The sequence below is a fragment of the Melozone crissalis genome, unplaced genomic scaffold (assembly GCF_028551555.1).
Source record: "Melozone crissalis strain CALT ecotype California unplaced genomic scaffold, PUWL_Pcris_2 ptg000016l_1, whole genome shotgun sequence".
Classification (NCBI taxonomy): domain Eukaryota; kingdom Metazoa; phylum Chordata; class Aves; order Passeriformes; family Passerellidae; genus Melozone; species Melozone crissalis.
Window position 1 is genome coordinate 44,646,118 of NW_026535794.1, and position 20,517 is coordinate 44,666,634.

The 20,517-nt window shown below is 40.0% G+C and overlaps 3 protein-coding genes across 4 annotated transcripts in view; 1 reads left to right on the plus strand and 2 right to left on the minus strand.

Annotated features, from left to right (window-relative positions):
- The window catches only part of CDV3 (CDV3 homolog), a 185,448-nt gene that overhangs the window by 43,287 nt on the left and 121,644 nt on the right, over positions 1 to 20,517 (plus strand). The window lies entirely within an intron of this gene.
- Positions 2,476 to 19,881, minus strand: LOC128935289 (C-C chemokine receptor type 5-like). 2 transcript variants are annotated; one of them, XM_054273491.1, is made up of 3 exons: positions 19,745 to 19,881; positions 17,293 to 17,445; positions 2,476 to 3,638 (listed from the first exon to the last, which is right to left on the minus strand). In XM_054273491.1, exon 3 carries the CDS (start codon positions 3,625 to 3,627, stop codon positions 2,560 to 2,562), a length of 1,068 nt encoding a protein of 355 aa, XP_054129466.1. In that variant the 5' UTR covers positions 3,628 to 3,638; positions 17,293 to 17,445; positions 19,745 to 19,881; the 3' UTR covers positions 2,476 to 2,559. The 2 variants fall into 2 exon arrangements, with proteins under 2 accessions (XP_054129466.1, XP_054129468.1); XM_054273493.1 differs by lacking the exons at positions 17,293 to 17,445; positions 19,745 to 19,881 and adding an exon at positions 7,255 to 7,322.
- LOC128935294 (C-C chemokine receptor type 5-like) lies at positions 15,183 to 17,429 on the minus strand. Its single transcript, XM_054273502.1, has 2 exons — positions 17,293 to 17,429; positions 15,183 to 16,659 (listed from the first exon to the last, which is right to left on the minus strand). Exon 2 carries the CDS (start codon positions 16,646 to 16,648, stop codon positions 15,578 to 15,580), a length of 1,071 nt encoding a protein of 356 aa, XP_054129477.1. The 5' UTR covers positions 16,649 to 16,659; positions 17,293 to 17,429; the 3' UTR covers positions 15,183 to 15,577.

The following is a 20,517-nucleotide window of genomic DNA, read 5'->3' on the forward strand; positions in this document are numbered from 1 at the left end:
TGCTTTTCCTATTGGTAAATGTAAACAAAATCAAATGCAATGACAATCCAAATAGCATATTTATTATTAGATTATTAGTGACAAGCAGTTAAGAGCACTGGAGTTATCTTGCTGGTTATTTGATTATGCTGGTTCTTAGCCCATTTGTAAAACCCCGATTTTGTCCCACCTGTTCTTTCAGTGTTGTGAAGAGGAATTTATTTTCCTTTTTCATTCTTCCAGACTATTCTAAAAAATAAGGGATGGAGGTGAGAAAGGATCCAGAAGTCTAACGAAAAAGTTAACCAACTTTAATGGACTGTATAATACAAAGCATTATAACAGTTATTGGCAGAGTCCTTAACTGAGTGCACCAGCAGTGCAACGAAATACTGTGTTTTCAATTGTCTCCTTGAATGTGGATCACAGTTCATTGCAGTCGCTGAAATATGACTTGTTTTCATGTGCTGAAGTGTGATCCCTTTCCAGTGAAGTGATGGGAACTCTTGATAAGCTGCTGAACTGCTGGGCCACCAACCTCTGTTCCACCTCTTTCCTCTGAAGCTGCTTGTTGCTGAGAAAGATCCATGGTTAGAGGTCCATGCTGTAGAAGGATCAGGGCAGTTTTGACATGACTCTCAGAAAGCTTGTCAGTGTCCCCACGCATGTTTGATTGTTGTGCCTTGCTCCCGAAGGGCTGACAAAGAGGCATTACTGTGTCTGGCATCAAAGCCCTCCAGAGAAAGTAATTTCCTAAAGGTGTTTTTCAGACCAAGAGAAAGTTCTTGTCAAGACAGAATAAAATATAAATTCTTTTTCATAAATGTATTCTGTAAGTAAAATAAAACAAACTAACAAGCCTGACTAGAAGGCGTGTATTTCTCATTATGCTGATATATTTACCCATTTTAAAAGCATGTACTAAGTCCAGAAAGTAATTGATACACAAGGCCTTAAAGAAGAGTATGCAGCTGAAAATCTTGTGAGATAAGAAGGTGTGATATACTTCTGTTACACCTCCCATGTGGATGTAGTTCCAAAGTGGTGCTTAATATGACAAAATAAATAACACCAAAAAAGTGGTTTGATAAGATTTCCCTATTTTACTTCCTGCTTTCACAAACACTTTCCACTGTAAAATTTCTTTGAGACTTCTTGAAACATTTGCTTCTTTGAAAATATTATTTTAAAGGCTGGCTAGAGAAGTTGGGAAACAGAAATTGCCCTCCTGGATAGGAACAGCAAACAAAATATTCACTTTTTTTTTTCCTGCCTCCAAAGTTGTTCAATACCATATGTCTTAGGGGAAATATAAGAACTGTTAGAAGGAGAAATTGACCCAAATTAATTAATATTGTGATTATGGTATGTTCCTAAGCACCTGAGTAGCCAAATATTTATTTCATGTTTTCTATGTTCCCATGCTTTACAGGTTCTGAGCTTTATGGAGAATCAGTCATATTTAACCACCAGTCTTACTAATTATGGAAATTTTTTGCTCTCTGTAAAACTCTCAAATGGCAAAAAACCCCATTATCACAGCCCCCTAAATGATACCAGCTTCTAAAACAAAAGAGAAATGGTCCATGCCCTTTGCCCTTGACTCGGTAGAACAGGGAATATTTTTACTTATTCAGATGTTTTGTAAACTTAAATGTTTATAACTTATCTCTAAAAACATCTGTGTCTATCCAATTCAGAAATCATTTTCACATGTGTTTCACCACTGTTGTGGTGACAGCCATTATGCCTGCATTCATTTTTTTTTTTAAGTTTTTCTCTTATGGAGGCTACAAAAAAGCAAGCAAAATCACTGCACTAAAAATTAAAACACTCTTGACTCACTCTCCACTCTTGATCCAACCTGGTAAAGCTCCATATGAAATATATTTTTTAAAATACTGTCACCACACTGATTTTCTGATCAGCTATAGGACATTAGTTTTTTTATGATAGCTCAATTATATTATCTTCTTAGCATGAGTAGCATATAAAAGAACAGATGAGTAAAAGAGACCCTTCAGAAGTATCAAACCTGAAAGTCACTTAGTTATTAGCCCCTAGCAGTTAGAACCATTATGCGAAAGATCTAAGTGGTTAGGACTCAACCATACACAAAGGAAAATATACCATGAAATATCAGAGTCCATTCTAAGTGTATAAAATTTTCTGTTCTATGCTGTATGATGGACCTTAGTAATTTAGCATTATTTACAGAGATAGACAACCAGACTAGTAAAAAATATGACTGGAACTGAGTTTAAATGAGTGAGGTATCTTGTGTGGTGTACAAAGTCAAGAGATGTTTCCAAAGAACCAGTGTAACTTTATAACCTCTAGTTCCCTTCAGAAAATCTGTTAGCCTGCTAGCTCAGGCCCCCAGTCAAGTAATTTGCTGCATCTTTTCCATATATTTACAAATACTCAAGTCTGTGAGCAAATGCAAACTTTGGTAAATGTGTATTCTGTGATTATTTTTTTTTCACCTGCCTTAGAGACAATATGCAGGAGAGATTCAGCAGGCTTTCTACATAGACTTGATCTCAAGAGAGTCAATCCCATTTTTCCACTAGACACAGCTCATAATGCAGCAGAAACTTCTTGTTCTCCTGTAGATTGTGTGTAGGTGGAGCTTGCTCTTTCAGCTGTGTCAGCATAGAAAACAGGACAGTATTTAGACAAGTGGACTGCAATCTGCTTTCGGAAAAAGCTGCGAAGATATTTTCTAAATTTTTCTCCAGCAAAGGCATAGATTACAGGGTTGATGCAACAATGGATCATTGAGATTGTTTCTGTCACTTGGATTGCCTTGTGCAGTTGACCATTTCCTTCACAAGTAGAGATGGAAAATACACCCTGAAAATCACGCAAGAGAATGCAGATGTTGTATGGTGCCCAGAAAAAAAAATAGATAATCATGATAATGAAAATAAGCCTGACTGCTTTATGTTTCTTCTCATTCCTACATTGCAGTAACGTCTTTATAATTCGTGTGTAGCTGCAGATCATGATTAACATCGGAATAAAAAGTCCCAGAATGTTCATTTTTAAGGTGAGGAATTGCTTCCATGTATTTCTCTGCTCTGGTGGATAATGAGCACTGCAAGTATAGCCTGAACTTTCCTTCTGAGTTTTGTGAAATAGTACCCCAGGGACAGAAATAAGAACGGCAACAGCCCAAGTGATGACACTGGTGAGGATGCCATAGGTAACTGTCCTGGCCTTCAAAGCAAACACCGCGTGCACTATGGCCAGGTACCTGTCCAGGGTCAGCAGGATTATGAAGAAGATGCCACTGTAGAAGCCAAGGAGGTAGACACCTGACAGAATTCGACAGAGCGCCTCCCCAAAAATCCAGTAGTGAACTGCGTAATAAGCCCAAAAGGGGAGAGAAAACACGAACAGCAGATCAGAAATTGCCAAGTTGAGCAGGTAGATGTCAGTCATACTCTTCAGCCTCTTGTATTTGACCAGGATAAGGACAACAAGCAGGTTGCCTGTCAGGCCAAATATCACCACTAAAGAATAAAGAGGTGGCAAAAATTTTGCTGCAAAGTGCTTTTCATCAGTTGCAGGGCAAGGCGTGGAATCACTGTAGTCAAATGTTGTGAGTGGCCAGTCGGTGTAGTCTGTGGTTTCATTTCCCATGGTGTATTGGTCTGAAAAGGAGAAAAAAAAAAGACATTAAACTAGAGGAATTAGAGAAATCTCCAGTGAGAATGAAACATGCTGAGGTTCTCATTTGAAATTATTTCTGCTAATGAGCATGCAAGCATTATGATGTCAAGAGAATGAAATTGCAGAGCTCCCAGGAAACCCATCCATACAGCTGTGCAGTCACACTGCTTCATGTTGGAAGTGTGCAGTGTGTCATTTCACATGTGTGCATTGTCATGTGCCTTTTTCCTTCTCAGTAGAGACTGTCAGCTGCCTAGCTAAGCCAGAAACAGAGGAATGGCAGATTGAATCTGAGCCATGGCTATTCTTGATTTAGGCACTCTGTGAGGGACTGGCCATCCCTTGCTAGGAGTCAGGGCCTGGGAAGTGAGCATGCTGCAGAGCTGTGAAAGCTGTCAGGCAAATTCTGCTACACACTGGGAGCAGAGAAATGCTGTGATTGTGATGTCAGCCCCTCCAGTCACCAAAGCCTCCCCTTTTCCCAAGACTCTGGTAGGACTGTGAGCCAGATGCAGAAGCATAGATTTGTTTAACTTGATCTCTGAAAAGCTCAGGACTACGGTCTTCTCACAGACTCCAGAAGAACACAGAAGAATTCCTGTGTGCCCCATGAGAAGCTGGGCAGAGGATTTTGTGAAGTGTCAGAAGGACCAAAAGTGCTCCCTGGTCACTTGGTGAGGAAATGCAATCAACGCCTTTGGTAGCCACTCAGAGAGAGCTACTTTCTGTCTGTTTAAAGGGCTGCTCTGTCTTCCTGTGCATCATGACTGCTTTTATCAGACACTTCATGACAGACAGGCGGCTGCTCATGGCATGATGTTAGTTTTGAAATCAGCCTGTTCCTGGAAATGTCATGCCTGTTCTTAGACAAAGGCAACAGTGTCCGATGCAGAAGAGTTCAGGCAGTGCATCTGGCCCAGCTTGCTGTGTGATCCCTGAACACTCATGTCATGCACCTGTGTTCTCTACTTTTCTGAATGCACTTTTTTCAGTGGTGTGCTCTGCCCTGTGTAATTGCAGGCATCTTCTGCAGAGACCACAGTCTTGAAACCACCACTATTTCATTCAGTCTGCACTTGAGTTCTGCAAGTTTTAATGTCACTGAAGAAACCTAGCCCATGTCTGGAGTGACTGAGAGACAGGCCCCTGCTCTGCTTTTTGGTACAAGCTCATACTGGTCCATTCTGACTTAGAGCTTGTTAAATCCCCAAAACATCTCTTTGTGCCTATAGATAAAACGACTCAGGAGAATAAACTATTTACTGCTGTAAAAACAAATTGCTTAAAATGCCAGTGTCCTTAATCAGTGTCCAAGTGGTTGACTTAGCTAAACCTAAGCTGAGGTCTTGGGGAAGGGGCTATTTCCTAGGTCTCTGACCTTAAAAATGAGGTTCTGCTGCCAGCTCCTGACGGAGATTCTTATGCTGCACAATGCAGATATGCCTCTGCTCCAAAAGAGGAAGTTTTGTTGGAGCAAAATCTGCACCTTGTGCAAAAAGAAATGCTGCTTTTGCAAAAGGTTGTTATGCTCTTTCCCCTAGTTTTTGAGTCTGGCTACCAGGTCTGCTCCTAAGAATAATAAGAACAACAACATCTATGTTCAGACATTACTTTGGTATGTTGAGTATGTTGTAAAGTTTTCTTTTGGAGAATGAGGAGTAAGAGAATATTAGGAAATGTAATTGTTTGGGTCTCAGCTTTGCTCAGATACAATTTCTTGATGACAATTAAGTGCTGTCAACCTCTTCAAAGACGGTCTTTTAGGAAACTCGGGCAATCTCTGTGAAACAGTTTTTTTCCATAGTCATACTATGTAGCTATTACAATGCAGCAGTTATGGTTTTGTTGGTAAAGGAAGTGGCTGTGGCTCTGTCTGTTGTCAGTAAATATCTTGATTTCAAAGTAGCTAAGGGTTTATATTTCTTAAGTACTTTCAGCAACACTTTTTTTTTTAAAGTGTGTTTGGTTTAAAACATTAAAATCTTTACTTCAAAACATTATGAGACTTGGGCATTACCCAAGTAAATATTCAAGATTTCCTTCAGCTGGACTTTCTAGATCCATGTGGCATGCCCTGACAGTACATCCCTGCACAGAGCTGAGTATCCTCATTTACAATGTCAGCCATGCTGTATACTGGGATTATGGGATGAGTGCCAGACCTAGCACTCCCTGTCGTGTTCATTTTGCACCTATGGGATGGTCATGCATAAATATGGGTATGAAAAACAACTAAGTCATAAACCCAGAGTGGGATTTTATGAGTAGGTGATTGATAGGATTCATAGCAAAATGCTGCCTTGATATTACTGTGATAATTCTTTTTGTGACAGACCTTTCTTCCCATTAACTGCTATCTGAATGCCTTCTCTCTTTTCCTCTGCCTTCCTGGAATGACTACCACATCTTCCCTGCATCTTGTCTCCTTCCTTACAACCCTTTTTGCATGCTTCAACTATGGCTTCCCCTTTGAGCAGTTGCTTCTGATAACCAAGCCCCATTCCTTCAGCCCTTTGCTTCACAAGTCTCTCTGCAAAAATTTACTACTCTGAATTGAGTACAGTATCAAGCACATCCTGACAATGGAGACTAAAAATTCTAATTTGGAATCCAGAAAAAATAACTATAAGCAGGTTTGTCCTTTAGCCTATAATATTGATGTTTTAGGAGACACTGTTGGCTACTGGTTGGAACATTTCATTGGGCTAATCAGTGCACTAACTAGAGTAGGTTGTTCACCTAACTGGTGGGATCTGGGCTTATGTTTCCTGATCATTAAAAAAACCCTGAAAGGTAGTCAACAAAGATCTCTGAAGAAAGGATATTAAAAAAAACCCAACTTCTATATAATTTTGAGTACAGTTTAGATAAATGCAATATTTCCAGAAACCTGCAATCTGCTATACAAATTCTGTTTCTCTGCTTGAGAAGAGTAGCAGTCATGCATATTTTAAAAGAAAGGCTCACCGTAGAAAAGATGAGTAAACTCGTGTCCCTGTTTCATGCTGAGTTTCAGGTCACAGCTTTCTGTGTTTTAAAAGGTAAAGATTTTATTAAAGTGACTTTCAGTTCATTTGCATAGTCCCATAAAATGGTAATAATTTTAAAGCTGTGGCAAATGGAGGTAAAGTGCTAAGTGTAAAGTCCTGCATGTAAACAGGATCCAATGAATCAGTGTCTAAAACACAACACTAGTTTTTCTGTAGTCATCCTATGAGAAGCAAAAGTACTCTTAAATAACTCAACATTCAAACTGTTTTGTTTTGAAGTAACAGTTTTAAAATCAATATTTCTATCATTGCACATCATTTTCAGAGACAAAATCAGGGAGGCATACTCCATTATGTTTCTTACTCAGATCAATCACTAGAGATTTATTTCTTTCCCTACTTGGATGCTCTGCTCAAGTCTTCTAGTGATTTTGTCCTTTAAAAATAGTGTATTCAATTTAACATATATTATGCATTTTGCCAGCGTGCTTTTTAAAGATGAGTACACTGGCAGGATTCCACTAGTATGTTTCACTTCAGACATTGTACTACCATGTAGCTACTAAATGTAAAAAAAAAAAAAAAAAAAGAGGCAAAGATGACTTACCATGTATCTTATGGTGCAGGTGATGTCTTGTATTATTACAACATGAGTAATGCTAAAATGACTTGTCCGTCACAAAAAAGAAGGTCAAAAACACGTCTTCCTGTGTGAAGAAGGATGTATCAGTTTGAAAAATTCAAGCAAAAAAATCTATTCTCATGTAAAAAAAATGAAGGAGCAGTTCTCTGGTTCTCTTTTTTCTAAAAATGGGTCATCAGATGTTACTTTTCTAACTCTTGAGGCGTGCAGATATGTTGAAATTCTAGAGGATCCTCCTAGGAGTTGAAGTTTCACAACCCAGCACTATAGTTTTAGAAAAAGGGTTTATAGAATTATTTTATCTTTTAGCTAACCTGTTTGAATCAAGAACAATTTACATGCGGTTCAGCCCTTTACATTTTTAAGTCGTTACATTTCTTTTATGTTTTTTCTGTCCTTTAAGAAAATGTGAAACCTTTGAATAAAGTTTATGCGTCTATTCAGAATTACCTGCACTCTCTGTTGTCTTGCTCTGAGTTGCAGTCCTTATATTTCAGAATAGTTGATCAATCCTATTTTTCTTTCACCTTGTCTTCTGGACTATGTTTTTTATTTTAATCCCTCTCATAAGTCTATAACTTAGTCTGTGTAGTGAACTAAAAGCTAAAGTCTGATCTAAGAACTAAGAACTAAAGTCTGATCTCTTAAATCATCACTGTTACTTATGTTTTGGAATTAAACTTTAGAAAAGCCTGATAAAATCTGATCTCTTATCAATTTCCTTCCTCGAAGCTGATTCCTCTGACTTTTAAACTGAAACTGCACTGTGAGCAGATTTCTAGATCCTTCCTGGACATCAAAGAAATGACAAAGGATGTAGGAAAAATACAGAAAGCAAGAAAGGGAATGGTGCCTGACCAAATGCCAGAGAACCCTTTAGAGAGAACCCCTGAGAAGATACTTGGTGAAGTACCACCCCCTGCCTCACATTGACATCTCTTGGAAGGGTTCTGGAGGATCTCATCCCATCAGCGAAGGCTATAGAGGGATGCCTTTTCTGCATTGACTCTTGGTATCCTTAAAAGATTTTAAAACAAAAGCACAATGATATCTTTATTTGGATGCTGCCATTTCTTAATGGAAGTCAAGGGAATCACAACTTCTGAGTTATCCCTCAGATCTGTGGGGAGACAGTAAAGAGTGAAAAGCTCACTCTCTTTTCCCTTGTCAACCCTTCTTTGCATGAGGACTAATCTTTATTCCATAGTACAAATGAATTTTTATCTTCCTTTCCTAATCAGATGTTCTAATGAGCTCTTTAAAGGCTGGAGTCTCAGGATCAAAATTAAAGCCCCCTGAAGGGTATTCTAAGGGTATGTTCACCCCACTCTGGTTGATGGACTGACTATATTAGACCCCCTACACAGTCAGTGGAAATGGCTGCTTCTAATACTGTTTCCACTACACCTGAATAAAGTTCCAATTACTGCCTAACTTTCCTGGATAAAAAATTCTGCTTTCATACTGAATGCTTATAATTCTGAAATAAGGTATTGTGTCAAATTACTTTTTCAATATATAATTTCTAAACAATCTACATACTAAAATTAATACATATTTTAAGTATCTCTTCATGAAGATGCATTGATTCCTGTATGTTACTTAACCACTGGAGACTCTAAACCCTTTCATAATTTCACATCACAGGAACAGAGGAAACAGTCTTAAACCTGTTGCTGGACTTGCCTGTTTTTTATCAAGCTTTTTAATTCTAAAATATGCTCCTGCAAAACTTGTCTACAGCATTTTGACTAACAATAACAAGATCAACTACCACTACTGCTTTAAAATAAGACCTGTGGTAGGCTGGTCTTCAGCAATAGTCCCTTGTTCCCAGAGATTCATTGGCTTTATTAATGTGTTTGATTTTGTTGATTATAGGTTTTAGCTCCCATAGCTCAGTCTGGTCAGCAAGCACAGTGTGGCATGTTATTTACTGATGAAGAGTATTGCCCACCAACAGGGGGCCTCTGCCACTCACGGTTGTAACAGCTGAATAAGGGGAATGCACTTGGTCTGCTCACCAGCTGCCTCTTACAGCTGGATGAGAAAATCTCCAGAGTGTGAACTGCTGTGGCGCTTGGCAGCCCAAGTCCTGGGTTGTGTGGCTTTACTGCCAACACCTGCAGGATATCTACAATTAGCTCTACCCCAGCTGCAGATAAGCAGAGCTGCTGGGAGGCCAGATTTGGTCAGGTTTTGCATGAGGCTGTGGGCAAGGCCAATCCCTTTGTGCAGTCTGTGGGGCACTGGGTGATGTGCTGTTCATCAATGCTGTTAGGACAAGATCTTTCCTGCAGGAATTGGTCTCCCATCCAGTCTGAAACTTCAACACACTAATCTGGGACTGATCATCTTAATGCTCTCTCACCTTCTCTTCTCTGCTGCCTCCATCTTGTGTGTGTGAACACAGGTATGGACAATGCAAAAAACACATCCATTGTGGCAAGTCAGATTTTTCTCAGCTTTTCTCAATCCCTTGAAAGCATTTCTTTGAATAAGGGCACTGCTGCTTGTCATGAATGCCAGTGGATTTTAAGACTTTTTACCTATGCTGAACCTTATCATTTTACCAAGAAACTGAAGCCATTTAATTACAAAAGTAATGATTCGGTGGATTGATATAGCTTTGAATTTTACCTATCATGGTTTTCATTCAGAGATGAGTAGGAGTTGTGTTTAATGGTGTGATGCTCCTTCCCTCCATAAAGATATTCCTGCAATGGAATTGAGGTACATTCCCCATCTATGGTGCTCAAGTTGAGGCACTCAGCAAGTGTGCAGCCATGTACACTGACTGTCAAGCCAAGCTGCATCAGTCTCTCCTATCCAATGTTTGATTGTATGATTCATCTTTACAGCACTCAGCCCACCACACTGAAGTGTCAGTATCTGAGTGGTATGGCACTCCCAGAGGAGATGCTGTAATTCATGTGAGACTTACACTGGTACCAGACTGGCTACTAGGACTGCCAAAACCTCACATACCACTGTGATACACAAGTGTCATCAAGTATAATTATGAGTACAGAAACCTGAAAATTCAGCTTACAGTTTCCATTCAAGTTATTGCAAACTTGCAGCACCTGAAGAAGAAAGGCTGGGGGGAAGAAGGAATCCTGGGACAGAATGACAAATGCCTTTCTCAGGTATACACAGTGTGATAGAGCACAGCAGTCTTATTAAAAGTCTATCGCTACAGCAAAGATTAATCCTTTTCATCTGGAGAAGAGGTCAAAGGAAGACAACAGAACATGAACTAGATGAATCTTGTTACTTGTTCTATTTACAACATCTGTGTCCAAACTACGTTAGTATTGGCATGTATTTTCTTTCATCAGTGGCAAATGTCTTTGTCTTGAAGAGGCTGAATAAAAACATCCAGTTCAAACTACTTTATTGCTTAGGCTATTTTTTCTTATCAGCCTTCTCTTTCAGGCTTTCAAGTTCTGGTGACTCATCATTTGAGCCACCATCACAATCACACCCAATCTTAACATCTGTGAAATGTATTCTTTTGAGGAGAACTGGGGGAAAGCACGATGTACCACACCCTAAGATTTCTATCATAGAGACTAGTGAAAAAAACACAAAACACTTCACACATAGGTGTAAAAGAAGATAGGTAACAAAACCAAACTCTGGAAGACACAAGCATTTCTAAAGCTGATGAACGTTTCTTCACATTGCTCTTTATTGTCAATAACATCAAAGGCTGGGGGCTCTTTCACCTATTGTTTTTATGCTCTTTCTTTCTTCATTGTAAATCTGTCACATATGTCATTATACATCCTATCTCTTATTGCAGCACACCCTATCTCTTATTGTCATTATATGATTTTTGTTTTGGCTTTCTCCAAGCTGCTCTTACTGAACAATGTTTCCTTATGCAGCAAGGAAGAGAACGTTGCTTCCTTCTACTATTTTTATCCATGTTTGTGATGTATGCTCTACCAATTTGTAGGCAAAGGGTTGTCATTATACATTAGATTTTACTTTTGGGCCACAATTATGCATTTCACAAAATTTAATCTCTCAGAATCTAATTTTTACACAGGCCTTCAATTCTCACACTTTGGGGTTTTTTTCAGGTACATCGATAGTAAATAAATTCTAGGTCTAGAGTTTGGTGGTTTGGGGCTATCTTGTCCGTGCATTGGGTATGCTCCTCCTGTGTACTTGTAACTCCTGGACCTTTTATCAAGCAGGCTGGGAAAATCACACACCAAATTTCTTCCCAGTGAAAACTAGGTCACACAAAGGGTGAACAGTCTGTTAGATGACAAAGTATATGCCAGTAAGGCAATAAAGTAGCTTGAGAGAGTTAAAAATTCACTGTAGTACAGAATAAATTAAAGAACTTAGGAAAAGTGAAGGAGAAACCAAACATGCAGGAACCAAAATCTAAAACCTGAGAAGTAAGAACAGGAGGACACTATAAGTTAAGCTACAAATAAAATGAAACTTTTGATAAAGCCAAAGAAGTTTGCTTAGTCATTAACAGAGTTAAATACCTGCCTATGACCATGATTGCCTCTTACTCACAAAACCCCCTTCTTCAAAGGGCATGCAGGGTGAAGGAAGTGTGCACTCCCTTAAACGGAGATCAGAGAATGCAAAGCCAAGGACTTCAGCTTTAGGTTGGTACATATGTGGGAAATGTCAATCTTTTATTGTTCAAAGTGTATAAAAATGATCACCTGGAGTTTTGAAGGTGTGCTAGCTTTGCAGATTCGTGACCTAGCACCTATCTTTGCCCAGATATAAAAGAAAAAAATATCTCAACTGCATGTGTGAATTGGCTTCTTGCATATCAGGTGAAAGAATCCATGCTCAGGACAATGCCAGCCCCTAGAAACCAGAAAGTACTTTCAAGAGTCAAAGGTTAGATATAGTCTGTAATTGTCCATACCTTATATTAGTGTCCCTGCAAGCTATGTCCAGATGGCTCTTTTGCTTCCATCTATTTGGTTTGCATTCCATTCAAAAAGTCTGGTATCAGGATAGGTTGTGTTGTATGGGTAGCATCCTACTGGCACAACCCTGTAGACAGTTCTGGAGAGCTGAGCATCACTTGGAGGTTTGTGCAGTTTTGCATATTGGCAAAACTGTGTTTCTAAAAATGCTGCCCTCCTCTCTCTGAGTGCTGGGGACCCACTTTCCCAGCAACAGTCATTCCAGACTTCAAACATTCAAACCAACATTGCTCTCGCTGTCACCAGACGTACAAAACATCTTGGCAGTGACACAAACTTTGACAATCTTTTTTTAAATCCTCCTATTCAATTTTTTCAATAAACTACAGCTCCTAGTAGGGAAGTGTCACCAAAATATGGGTACAAAGCATATTGCACCCTTTTGTTCTGGCCTGGTTGCTATAGATATTCTAAATACACCAGAATTTTCCCTCTGTTAGCTTAATTTTTTTATTACTTTATTAAAGAGTGTTGCTTCTGAGGCCCCAGTGACACACTGGCATCAGCAGTTGAAAACAGCAGCAAAATTAAATTTCAAAATGAGCAGTATCTGCCTGTTGTGCTGTTTAACCTGGTCAGTGTCGTGTTATTCTCCTGGCACTTTCCTTGTTTCTAATTAACTACAACAAGATACCATGTAAATTTGTTCCTATATTCTTTTATTTCTCCCTCCTGTAATTTTCAGTGGAAGGACAGATGTTTATTTTGGAGCTTCATAACTGTGTCTCTTATCATGCAGGGCCATGTCGCAGTGCAAAGCTGCAATGAAGAATCAAGGATTATCTTGCTTGGGCACATAACAACAGCATAATGTTTAAGTTTAGTTTATTTGTGCTCCTACAGCACAAAATAGAAGATTGAAATCAGATTTAAAAAAAAAAAAAGAGGAGTGGGAAGTGGTTATAGAATTTTGCTTATCCTGTGGTGGATAGATAAGAAGAGTATGCAGGGGAAAGAAGGAGATGTGGATCATAGGCTAAACAAAAGGAATGGGCACGATGAAGCAGGGAGAATGGCAGGGTGAAGCAGAAGCACATTTCGATACTGAACTTTGAGGGCTTAATTTCCTTACGCATAAAACTTGGGACAACAGGCACACTGCTTATCTGGGATCAGTCTATATGGTGCAAGGAGATCTATAATTTGATGCAGAGAATCTATGGAGAATCCTGGTTTTATCCCAATGTTAATTTAGTGACATCTTTTATTGCCACTCTGTCTCTGTTTATAACACACACAAACCTCTTTCTCCAAATCTCACTAATTTAAAATCTGTGGCCCCAGACTTTTTCCAAAGCTATTGTATGTTCCTCTTCTGAAGTTTGATGATGGATAAAAGCTGGGCCAGCTGCGAAATCTTCTGGACTTCTGTGTTTCCTTGGTTTGCAGTGTGGTATTGCAAGTGCCCATTTGTCTTTTTCTCATCTCCACTCTGAGATCAGAGCCAATGCCCTTTTGCTTACAGAAGAGAACAAGTATACACAGATTTCCAGACACTGATTTTATTAATTACACTGCATTAACATGAAAACATGAAGAAATTTAATTCCAACAAGAGAAGGATTTACAGTTAAACACAGCAGGAGAAATATCACTGTTACAGTCGGATTTGTATTGCACTGAACTAATTTATGCTTTAAAATGAAAAAGGTGCTTTCACATTGTTTCAGTAAAGAAAGCAGGAAAGAAAGAAAAACTACTATTTTTACACCAGAAAGTTTACTGTGAGGATAGTTTGGTCTTTGTGTAGTCTATCTGTGGCTATTAACCTCACAAGGATACAATAGCTGATGAGATAAAAGCTAACAAACAGAAGCAGTGCCCAGGCATTTTAAGGCAATAGCAAGAAGAGTATTTGCACCACCTAGATAAAGGCATCTGATAGCCAAATTAAGAGGCTGACATTTTCAGGTTCCTTCCACAGTTGGACAGTTAATCTTCCCCTGAGACTAAATCCCATGACTGCTTCTGACTCAGGCACTTCTTATTCTCTACTGACCACTGAGGGACCTTGAAGAGATTTGCTGTTAATTCAGGCATCTACATGACATGCCTGACCTTAAGTAGCATGGAATTCCCTCTGGTGTCCTTGCTGGAGGTTAGTTGAACCTGCCCCTCCAGATTTCCATGAGCAAGTCCTTGCACACATGAGCTGTGCCCTTCCAAAGAAAAGGGGAAAAACACCAGAAGGCCATCTCACTTGCGTAAGGAGCGCTCACCTGCACTTCTTTACAATTTGAAGTAGGAAATTGTCTACTATGCTCCTTCTTCCTCTTCTTTGCTGACCCCATGTCCATAGAATTCTTTTCTTTTACAGGGAAACTCTCAATGGTGGAATAAATATATGGCTGTTGTACACCAGAAGGCCAAGGGTCTGGAGTCTTCCATCAGCATGCAGGTCTCATTGAGGCACCAGTTGGCAAGAGGCACTCTTCTCCTGGGAAGGCAGGAAGATATGCCTTGTCTGGAAGTGGCTGATTTTGCAGTTTCAAGGCCACTGTCTTCCTAGAAGTGTATCCCAAAAGTCAAAGTTGCTGTGCATGTGAAGAGCATGTTTTTTCCCATGCAGGAGCCTAACCTGACGCACCAGAGTCATGTGTTGCTGTGTCAACTCTTCTTCTGCACATGATTTACCTGTCCAGAACTAGGGAGGCCTGCTCTCAGTACTGTGCTCACATCCTTCAGAGGGTCCTGATATTTTGCTCATACAGAAACTTGCATTGCACATACCAAGGTAATTTTCATTCAGGTCTTGCAGATCTTAGCTGAAGGGCCCTTATTGGTTTAGTTTAGTTTAGTTTTATTTTTTTCTTGGAGGGATATGACTTGTCAGAAGCAAGCTCACACTTTTTAGGAGTGCATCATTGTCTTGTTGTACAGTCAGTAAACTTGCTTGAAAAATTGCACCCACAAAAATCACAATGTTGCTGATTAAAACCACTCTTTGGAAAAAAAGCAACTGAATGGTGATATGGCAGACATAAAATTAAAAAGCAAAAACCAAAATGCTATAACATAGTAATAGCTGTTAAAGGATTATGTTTAAAAATGACCGCACTATTGGCAGAACAAAAAAATTCTTGAGTTAAATGGTGCCAGGAGGATCTTGTGATCTTATTACCCCTTAGACTTGTCGATATTGTATTCCCCTCTCAATAAACCTCAGTGGACAGATTTTTGTAAAAAAGCACCATCATATTTGTCCGGGCCGTATTTAAATCTTGATGTGACCCAGGATGCCTTAAGGATGTGCCACTCCTTAAGGCAAAGCAAGTGATGCAAAATTTATTAACTAATGTTCTGATGTAGTTTTACAGTCCAGTAGAGATGTCGTGCTCTGCAGTGGATTGTGTGAATGTGGAACTGGCTCTTTCCAACTTTTCACGATACAGACTTGGACATTTTTTGCAGAGGTGAGGTGCAACTTGCTTTCGGAAAAAGATATAAAGATATGCCCTAAATTTTTCTCCAACAAATACATAGATCACAGGATTAATGCAACAGTGGATCATTGAGATTGTTTCTGTAACTTGGATTGCTTTCTCCAGCTGACTTTGAAGTTCACAAGTTGGGATGAAAAGTGAATTTTGAAATGCATGCAAAAAAGAAGAAATATGGAATGGTGTCCAGAAGATGAAGTAAAAAATCATGATTACAAAAATAAGTCTGACTGCCTTCTGTTTTTTCTCATTCTTGGATCTCAACAATGTTTTTAGAATTTGTGAGTAACTGAAAATCATAATGAGCATTGGAACAATAAGTCCCAGGATGTTCATCTTTAGAATAAAAGAGTACTTCCAATTTATTATGGAATCACTTGGATAATGAGCACTGCATGTATAGCCTATACTTTCCTTTTGAGTTTTCTGAAATAGTACCCCAGGGACAGAAGCCAAAACAGCAACAGCCCAAGTGATGACACTGGTGAGGATGCCATAGGTAACTGTCCTGGCCCTCAAAGCAAACACCGCGTGCACTATGGCCAGGTACCTGTCCAGGGTCAGCAGGATTATGAAGAAGATGCCACTGTAGAAGCCAAGGAGGTAGACACCTGACAGAATTCGACAGAGCGCCTCCCCAAAAATCCAGTCGTGAACTGCGTAATAAGCCCAAAAGGGGAGAGAAAACACGAACAGCAGATCAGAAATTGCCAAGTTGAGCAGGTAGATGTCAGTCATACTCTTCAGCCTCTTGTATTTGACTAGGATAAGGACAACAAGCAGGTTACCTGTCAGGCCAAATATCACCACTAAAGAATAAAGAGGTGGCAAAAATTTTGCTGCAAAGTGCTTTTCATCAGTTCCCATGCATGGTGCCGAATCGCCATAGTCTATTTCTGTTGTCACTGACGTGTCGGTGTAGTCTGTGGTTTCATTGCCCATGGTGTATTGGTCTGGAAAGGAATAAAAGACCATTAAACTAGAAGAATCTCCAAGTTTAGCAGTGAAGAGAATGAAACATGCTGAGGTTCTCATCTGAAATGAGTTTTGCTGATGAGCACACAAGCATTATGATGTCAAGGTGTGAAAGAGAATGAAATTGCAGAGCTCCCAGGAAACCCATCTGTACATCTGGGGAGTCACACTGGTGCATGTTGGAAGTGTGTCATTTCCCACCTGTACACTGTCATGTGCATTTTTCCTCCTCAGTAGAGCCTGTCAGTTGCCTGACCCAGAGGGAGAGGATGGATGGATTTATGAGTTGTGGGTAGTTTGGGGCTCTTGTGCTCATCAGTGGCTTTCCAGTGGAGTGTAGAAAGCCAGGAAGGCAAGGAGAGCACTGTGCCTGGCCTGCAGAGCATAGTCTTGCTTCTCATTGGGATCTGGCTACCTGCTCATCATGCTGGTCCATCCTGTAGCCCTTACCCATGGAGGACCAGGCATTGCTCAGGTGTAAATGGTGCCTGCAAAGGCACTGTGAAATGGGTGAAAAACAGCTGACTTCAAGCACTTCCTCAGGTTGCTTCAAGTGACATTTTGGGAGCCTTAATGCCTGTGGGAAGTAGGACAGTATTAAACATACCTACCTGTGCTATTGTGGGTGTTGAAGAGTGGAAAGTTGGCAGTGTTGATCTGGGTTAAAATGGCAAACACTGGGTCTTTTACAGAGCCTAGGACAGGTGTAGGCAGTAGAAGTGTGCTGGTTTCAGGTACCTCTGGAATGAAATTGGTTCATGGTCCTGTGGAGAGAACAGACAAAGACCTTAGCAAACGATGCAAAAGAGTTTCCATTGGAATGGCCTCTAATACCTGTTTCTGTTGTGGCATCTTCCTGTTTGCTGAAAGGCCTCTCCACTGCTGTTTGGGGATGTAAGGAGTTTTGATTCCTTGTTTCAGTAGTTGTTTACAGCCTTATTCAGGAGCTGCAAAGTTCAGCTTGGTAGAGTGTCTTGGAGGGGGCACAAAGGCAAAAGGCAGCGATATGGCCGTGGCTAACAGTGTGCACTACAGCTCTTCATGTGATGTTGTTCTTCACCCTTTGTCAGTCAGTGTTTACAGTAAGGCAACAATGAGGAAGTGCAAGGGTTGTGCAAACCCTCTGTCCCTTCTGTTTTGGTTTTGAGATGGTTAGAGGGACTGGACTTCCCCTGCAAGAACAGGTCTGGGTGTTAGCCCCTCCAGCTGCCAAAGACTCCTCTTTTCCCAAGTCCTTGGAAGGACTGTGACCCAGATGCAGAAGCATAGATTTGTTTAACTTGATCTCTGAAAAGCTCAGGACTACGGTCTTCTCACAGACCCCAGAGAACACAGAAGAATTCCTGTGTGTCCCATGAGAAGCTGGGCAGAGGATTTTGTGAAGTGTCAGAAAAGTGCTCCCTGGTCACTTGGTGAGGAAATGCAATCAATGCCTTTGGTAGCCACTCAGAGAGAGCTACTTGCTGTCTGTTTAAAGGGCTGCTCTGTCTTTCTGTGCATCATGACTGCTTTTATCAGACACTTCATGACAGACAGGTACCTCTAAGATCATTGAGTCCAGCCATTGACTTAACACTGTTAAGTCCACCAGTGAATCATGTCCCTAAGTGTCACATCTACACAGCTTTTAAATATCTCCAGGGATGGTGACTCAATCACTTCTCCAGGCAACCTGTTCCAGAGCTTGATATCCCTTTCAGTGAAGAATTTTTTCCTAATATTTGATCTAAACCTGCCTTGGTGCACTTAGCCTTGTAGAATCTTTGCATCTGTATAAACGAAAGTAACTTTTATTTTCTTCAAAGTTTGGAATTTATTTTGAGTAGTAACACCAGCAGGAAATAATTGTGGGAGCAACAAAACTAAAATAAACTGACTCCCCACAGATTTGTCTCCTTTGCTGTCCAAGCCTTGTGTCCTGTGAAGGGTTGAGCCCAGCCAGCAACTTAGGCCCCATCTGGTCAACCCACTCACTTCCACACAGCAGGATCAGAAGTGCTGAAGAAAAGAAACTTGCAGGTTGAGAAAAAGCTGAAAATAGAATTAAACTGAAAAAAACCTGCAAGAGGTAATAAATACAAAGAGGAATGCTTGCCATGTTCAACAAGCGGGCAGATGCAGTCCTTGAGCAATTCCTACTCTGGAAAAAATTTCCCTCTGCTCCTAGTTTTACTTCTGAGTGTGATGTTGTATGGCACAGAATATCCTTTTGGTCACTTTGGGTCACCTGTCTCAACTGTGCTCACAAACCTAAAAGACATCACCATAAGGGCTGCTGGGAAGAAATGTAAGTCCATCCCAGTCAGACCAAGCTCACCTTCCCATCACTACATTTTAGCTCTTGCCCTGTACAATTGACACTGACCCTGGCTAGAAAGACAGACTGTGCCGTGGTTGTTTTATTCACTGGCTCTGACCTGGTAGGAAATCTCACAGTATTTGTATGGTCCTCCTTTTTAAAACAAGCAAAAAATATTACAAATATTTTCTGAGATGCTTTTTAAAAAGCATCAGCATTTTTGCACACAAGCAGTGTTAATCACAAAGAACTCTAGAAAACTGATTTGGATAAAAAACTCTATTACTGGTTGCACTTGATTTTAATTTTTTTCATTTATCTCTAATCATATTTCCCATTTTCATTTTTGTGCAGAAAGAAGCATCTTCTGCAGAAGTTGTAGCCCTTGACATGATGTCTGGTTTTGGCTCTTAGATTATCTAGATGTCTTCAGAAATAAGTGTGTTACAGCAAAGAGATCTCCAGGTTTATCTCTGCTCTTCTGCTGTTCAAACATAATTGGAGCAATTCTGATTTGAGAACTTGTATTTACTTATTTTATTTCCTTTTTTTTTCTGTCCAAAACTACACATGAATATTCAGAAAGCCCTAATTATTTGAATTTTCTGTACTGCATGTGGCCATCAGTGCCCCCTGTTCTGACCACAATCGCACTGTTTCTGCATGAAGAGAGTAATTTTGTTTGCTAACAGAAATTCTGAATGATTTTTTCAAAAGTAGGCAACATGCCAAGGTTAGGGTAGACATATAAGAGGAGAACTTACTAATTTATCATGTGTTTAACCATGTAAGAGTATCTAAACACATTAACAGTCCAATAAGAGGCTACAGCTGTTTCCCCTTGGAGGACTGGTTGTGTTCTGAGTTGCCAAAGAAGCTGGATACAGAGAGGTTTAGCCAAGCATTGGGCCAAATGCCAGGACCTTGGAAAAAAAATTCATGCAAAGAACATTGAGTTACATCTTAGATGGGATAAAATTTGGTTCACTGAATACTTGTAAATTTGTGAGCCCAAATAAATGTAATTTCACTTCTCTAAGTTTTAACAAAGCTGCACTTATGGCAATATCAGAGATTCTTGTAATGAAGGTGTGGCCCTGAAGTCTTTCCAGATTTCTGTATTTTGGCTGCTTTGGGAGGAGCCTCATTAGGTCTTGAGCATTAGCTGCTATCTACAGTGTCACTTTAGCTGGAAGATGTCTAGGTGCTGGCAGGACTATCAGACATGATGTTGTCATGTCATTCAAGCAAAGCAGCTCCTGAGTTGCTGCAGTGACTTATTCAGGGATGACATTTGTCACAGCCCAATGAGTCTGCTGTGGTCTAGAGGGGATTTGGACAAAGCTTCCCCTCAGAAACCAGAACTACAAGTTACAAGAGCATCTGTGCATGAATGGAGCTCCTTATCTCAAAACCAAATTACCTTCCCAAAATTCCCTTCATCTTTTTTCAATTTAAGAAAAGATTTCTCTTTAGAAATGTATGAGCAGGTAACACAGTGCTGCTGCCCTCACCCTCACTCTCCTTCTTTCACAAA

Coding starts and splice junctions, on each gene's coding strand:
- LOC128935294 (XM_054273502.1), bottom strand. CDS start 16,648: ATGGGCAATGAAACCACAGACTACACCGACACGTCAGTGACAACAGAA.
- LOC128935289 (XM_054273491.1), bottom strand. CDS start 3,627: ATGGGAAATGAAACCACAGACTACACCGACTGGCCACTCACAACATTT.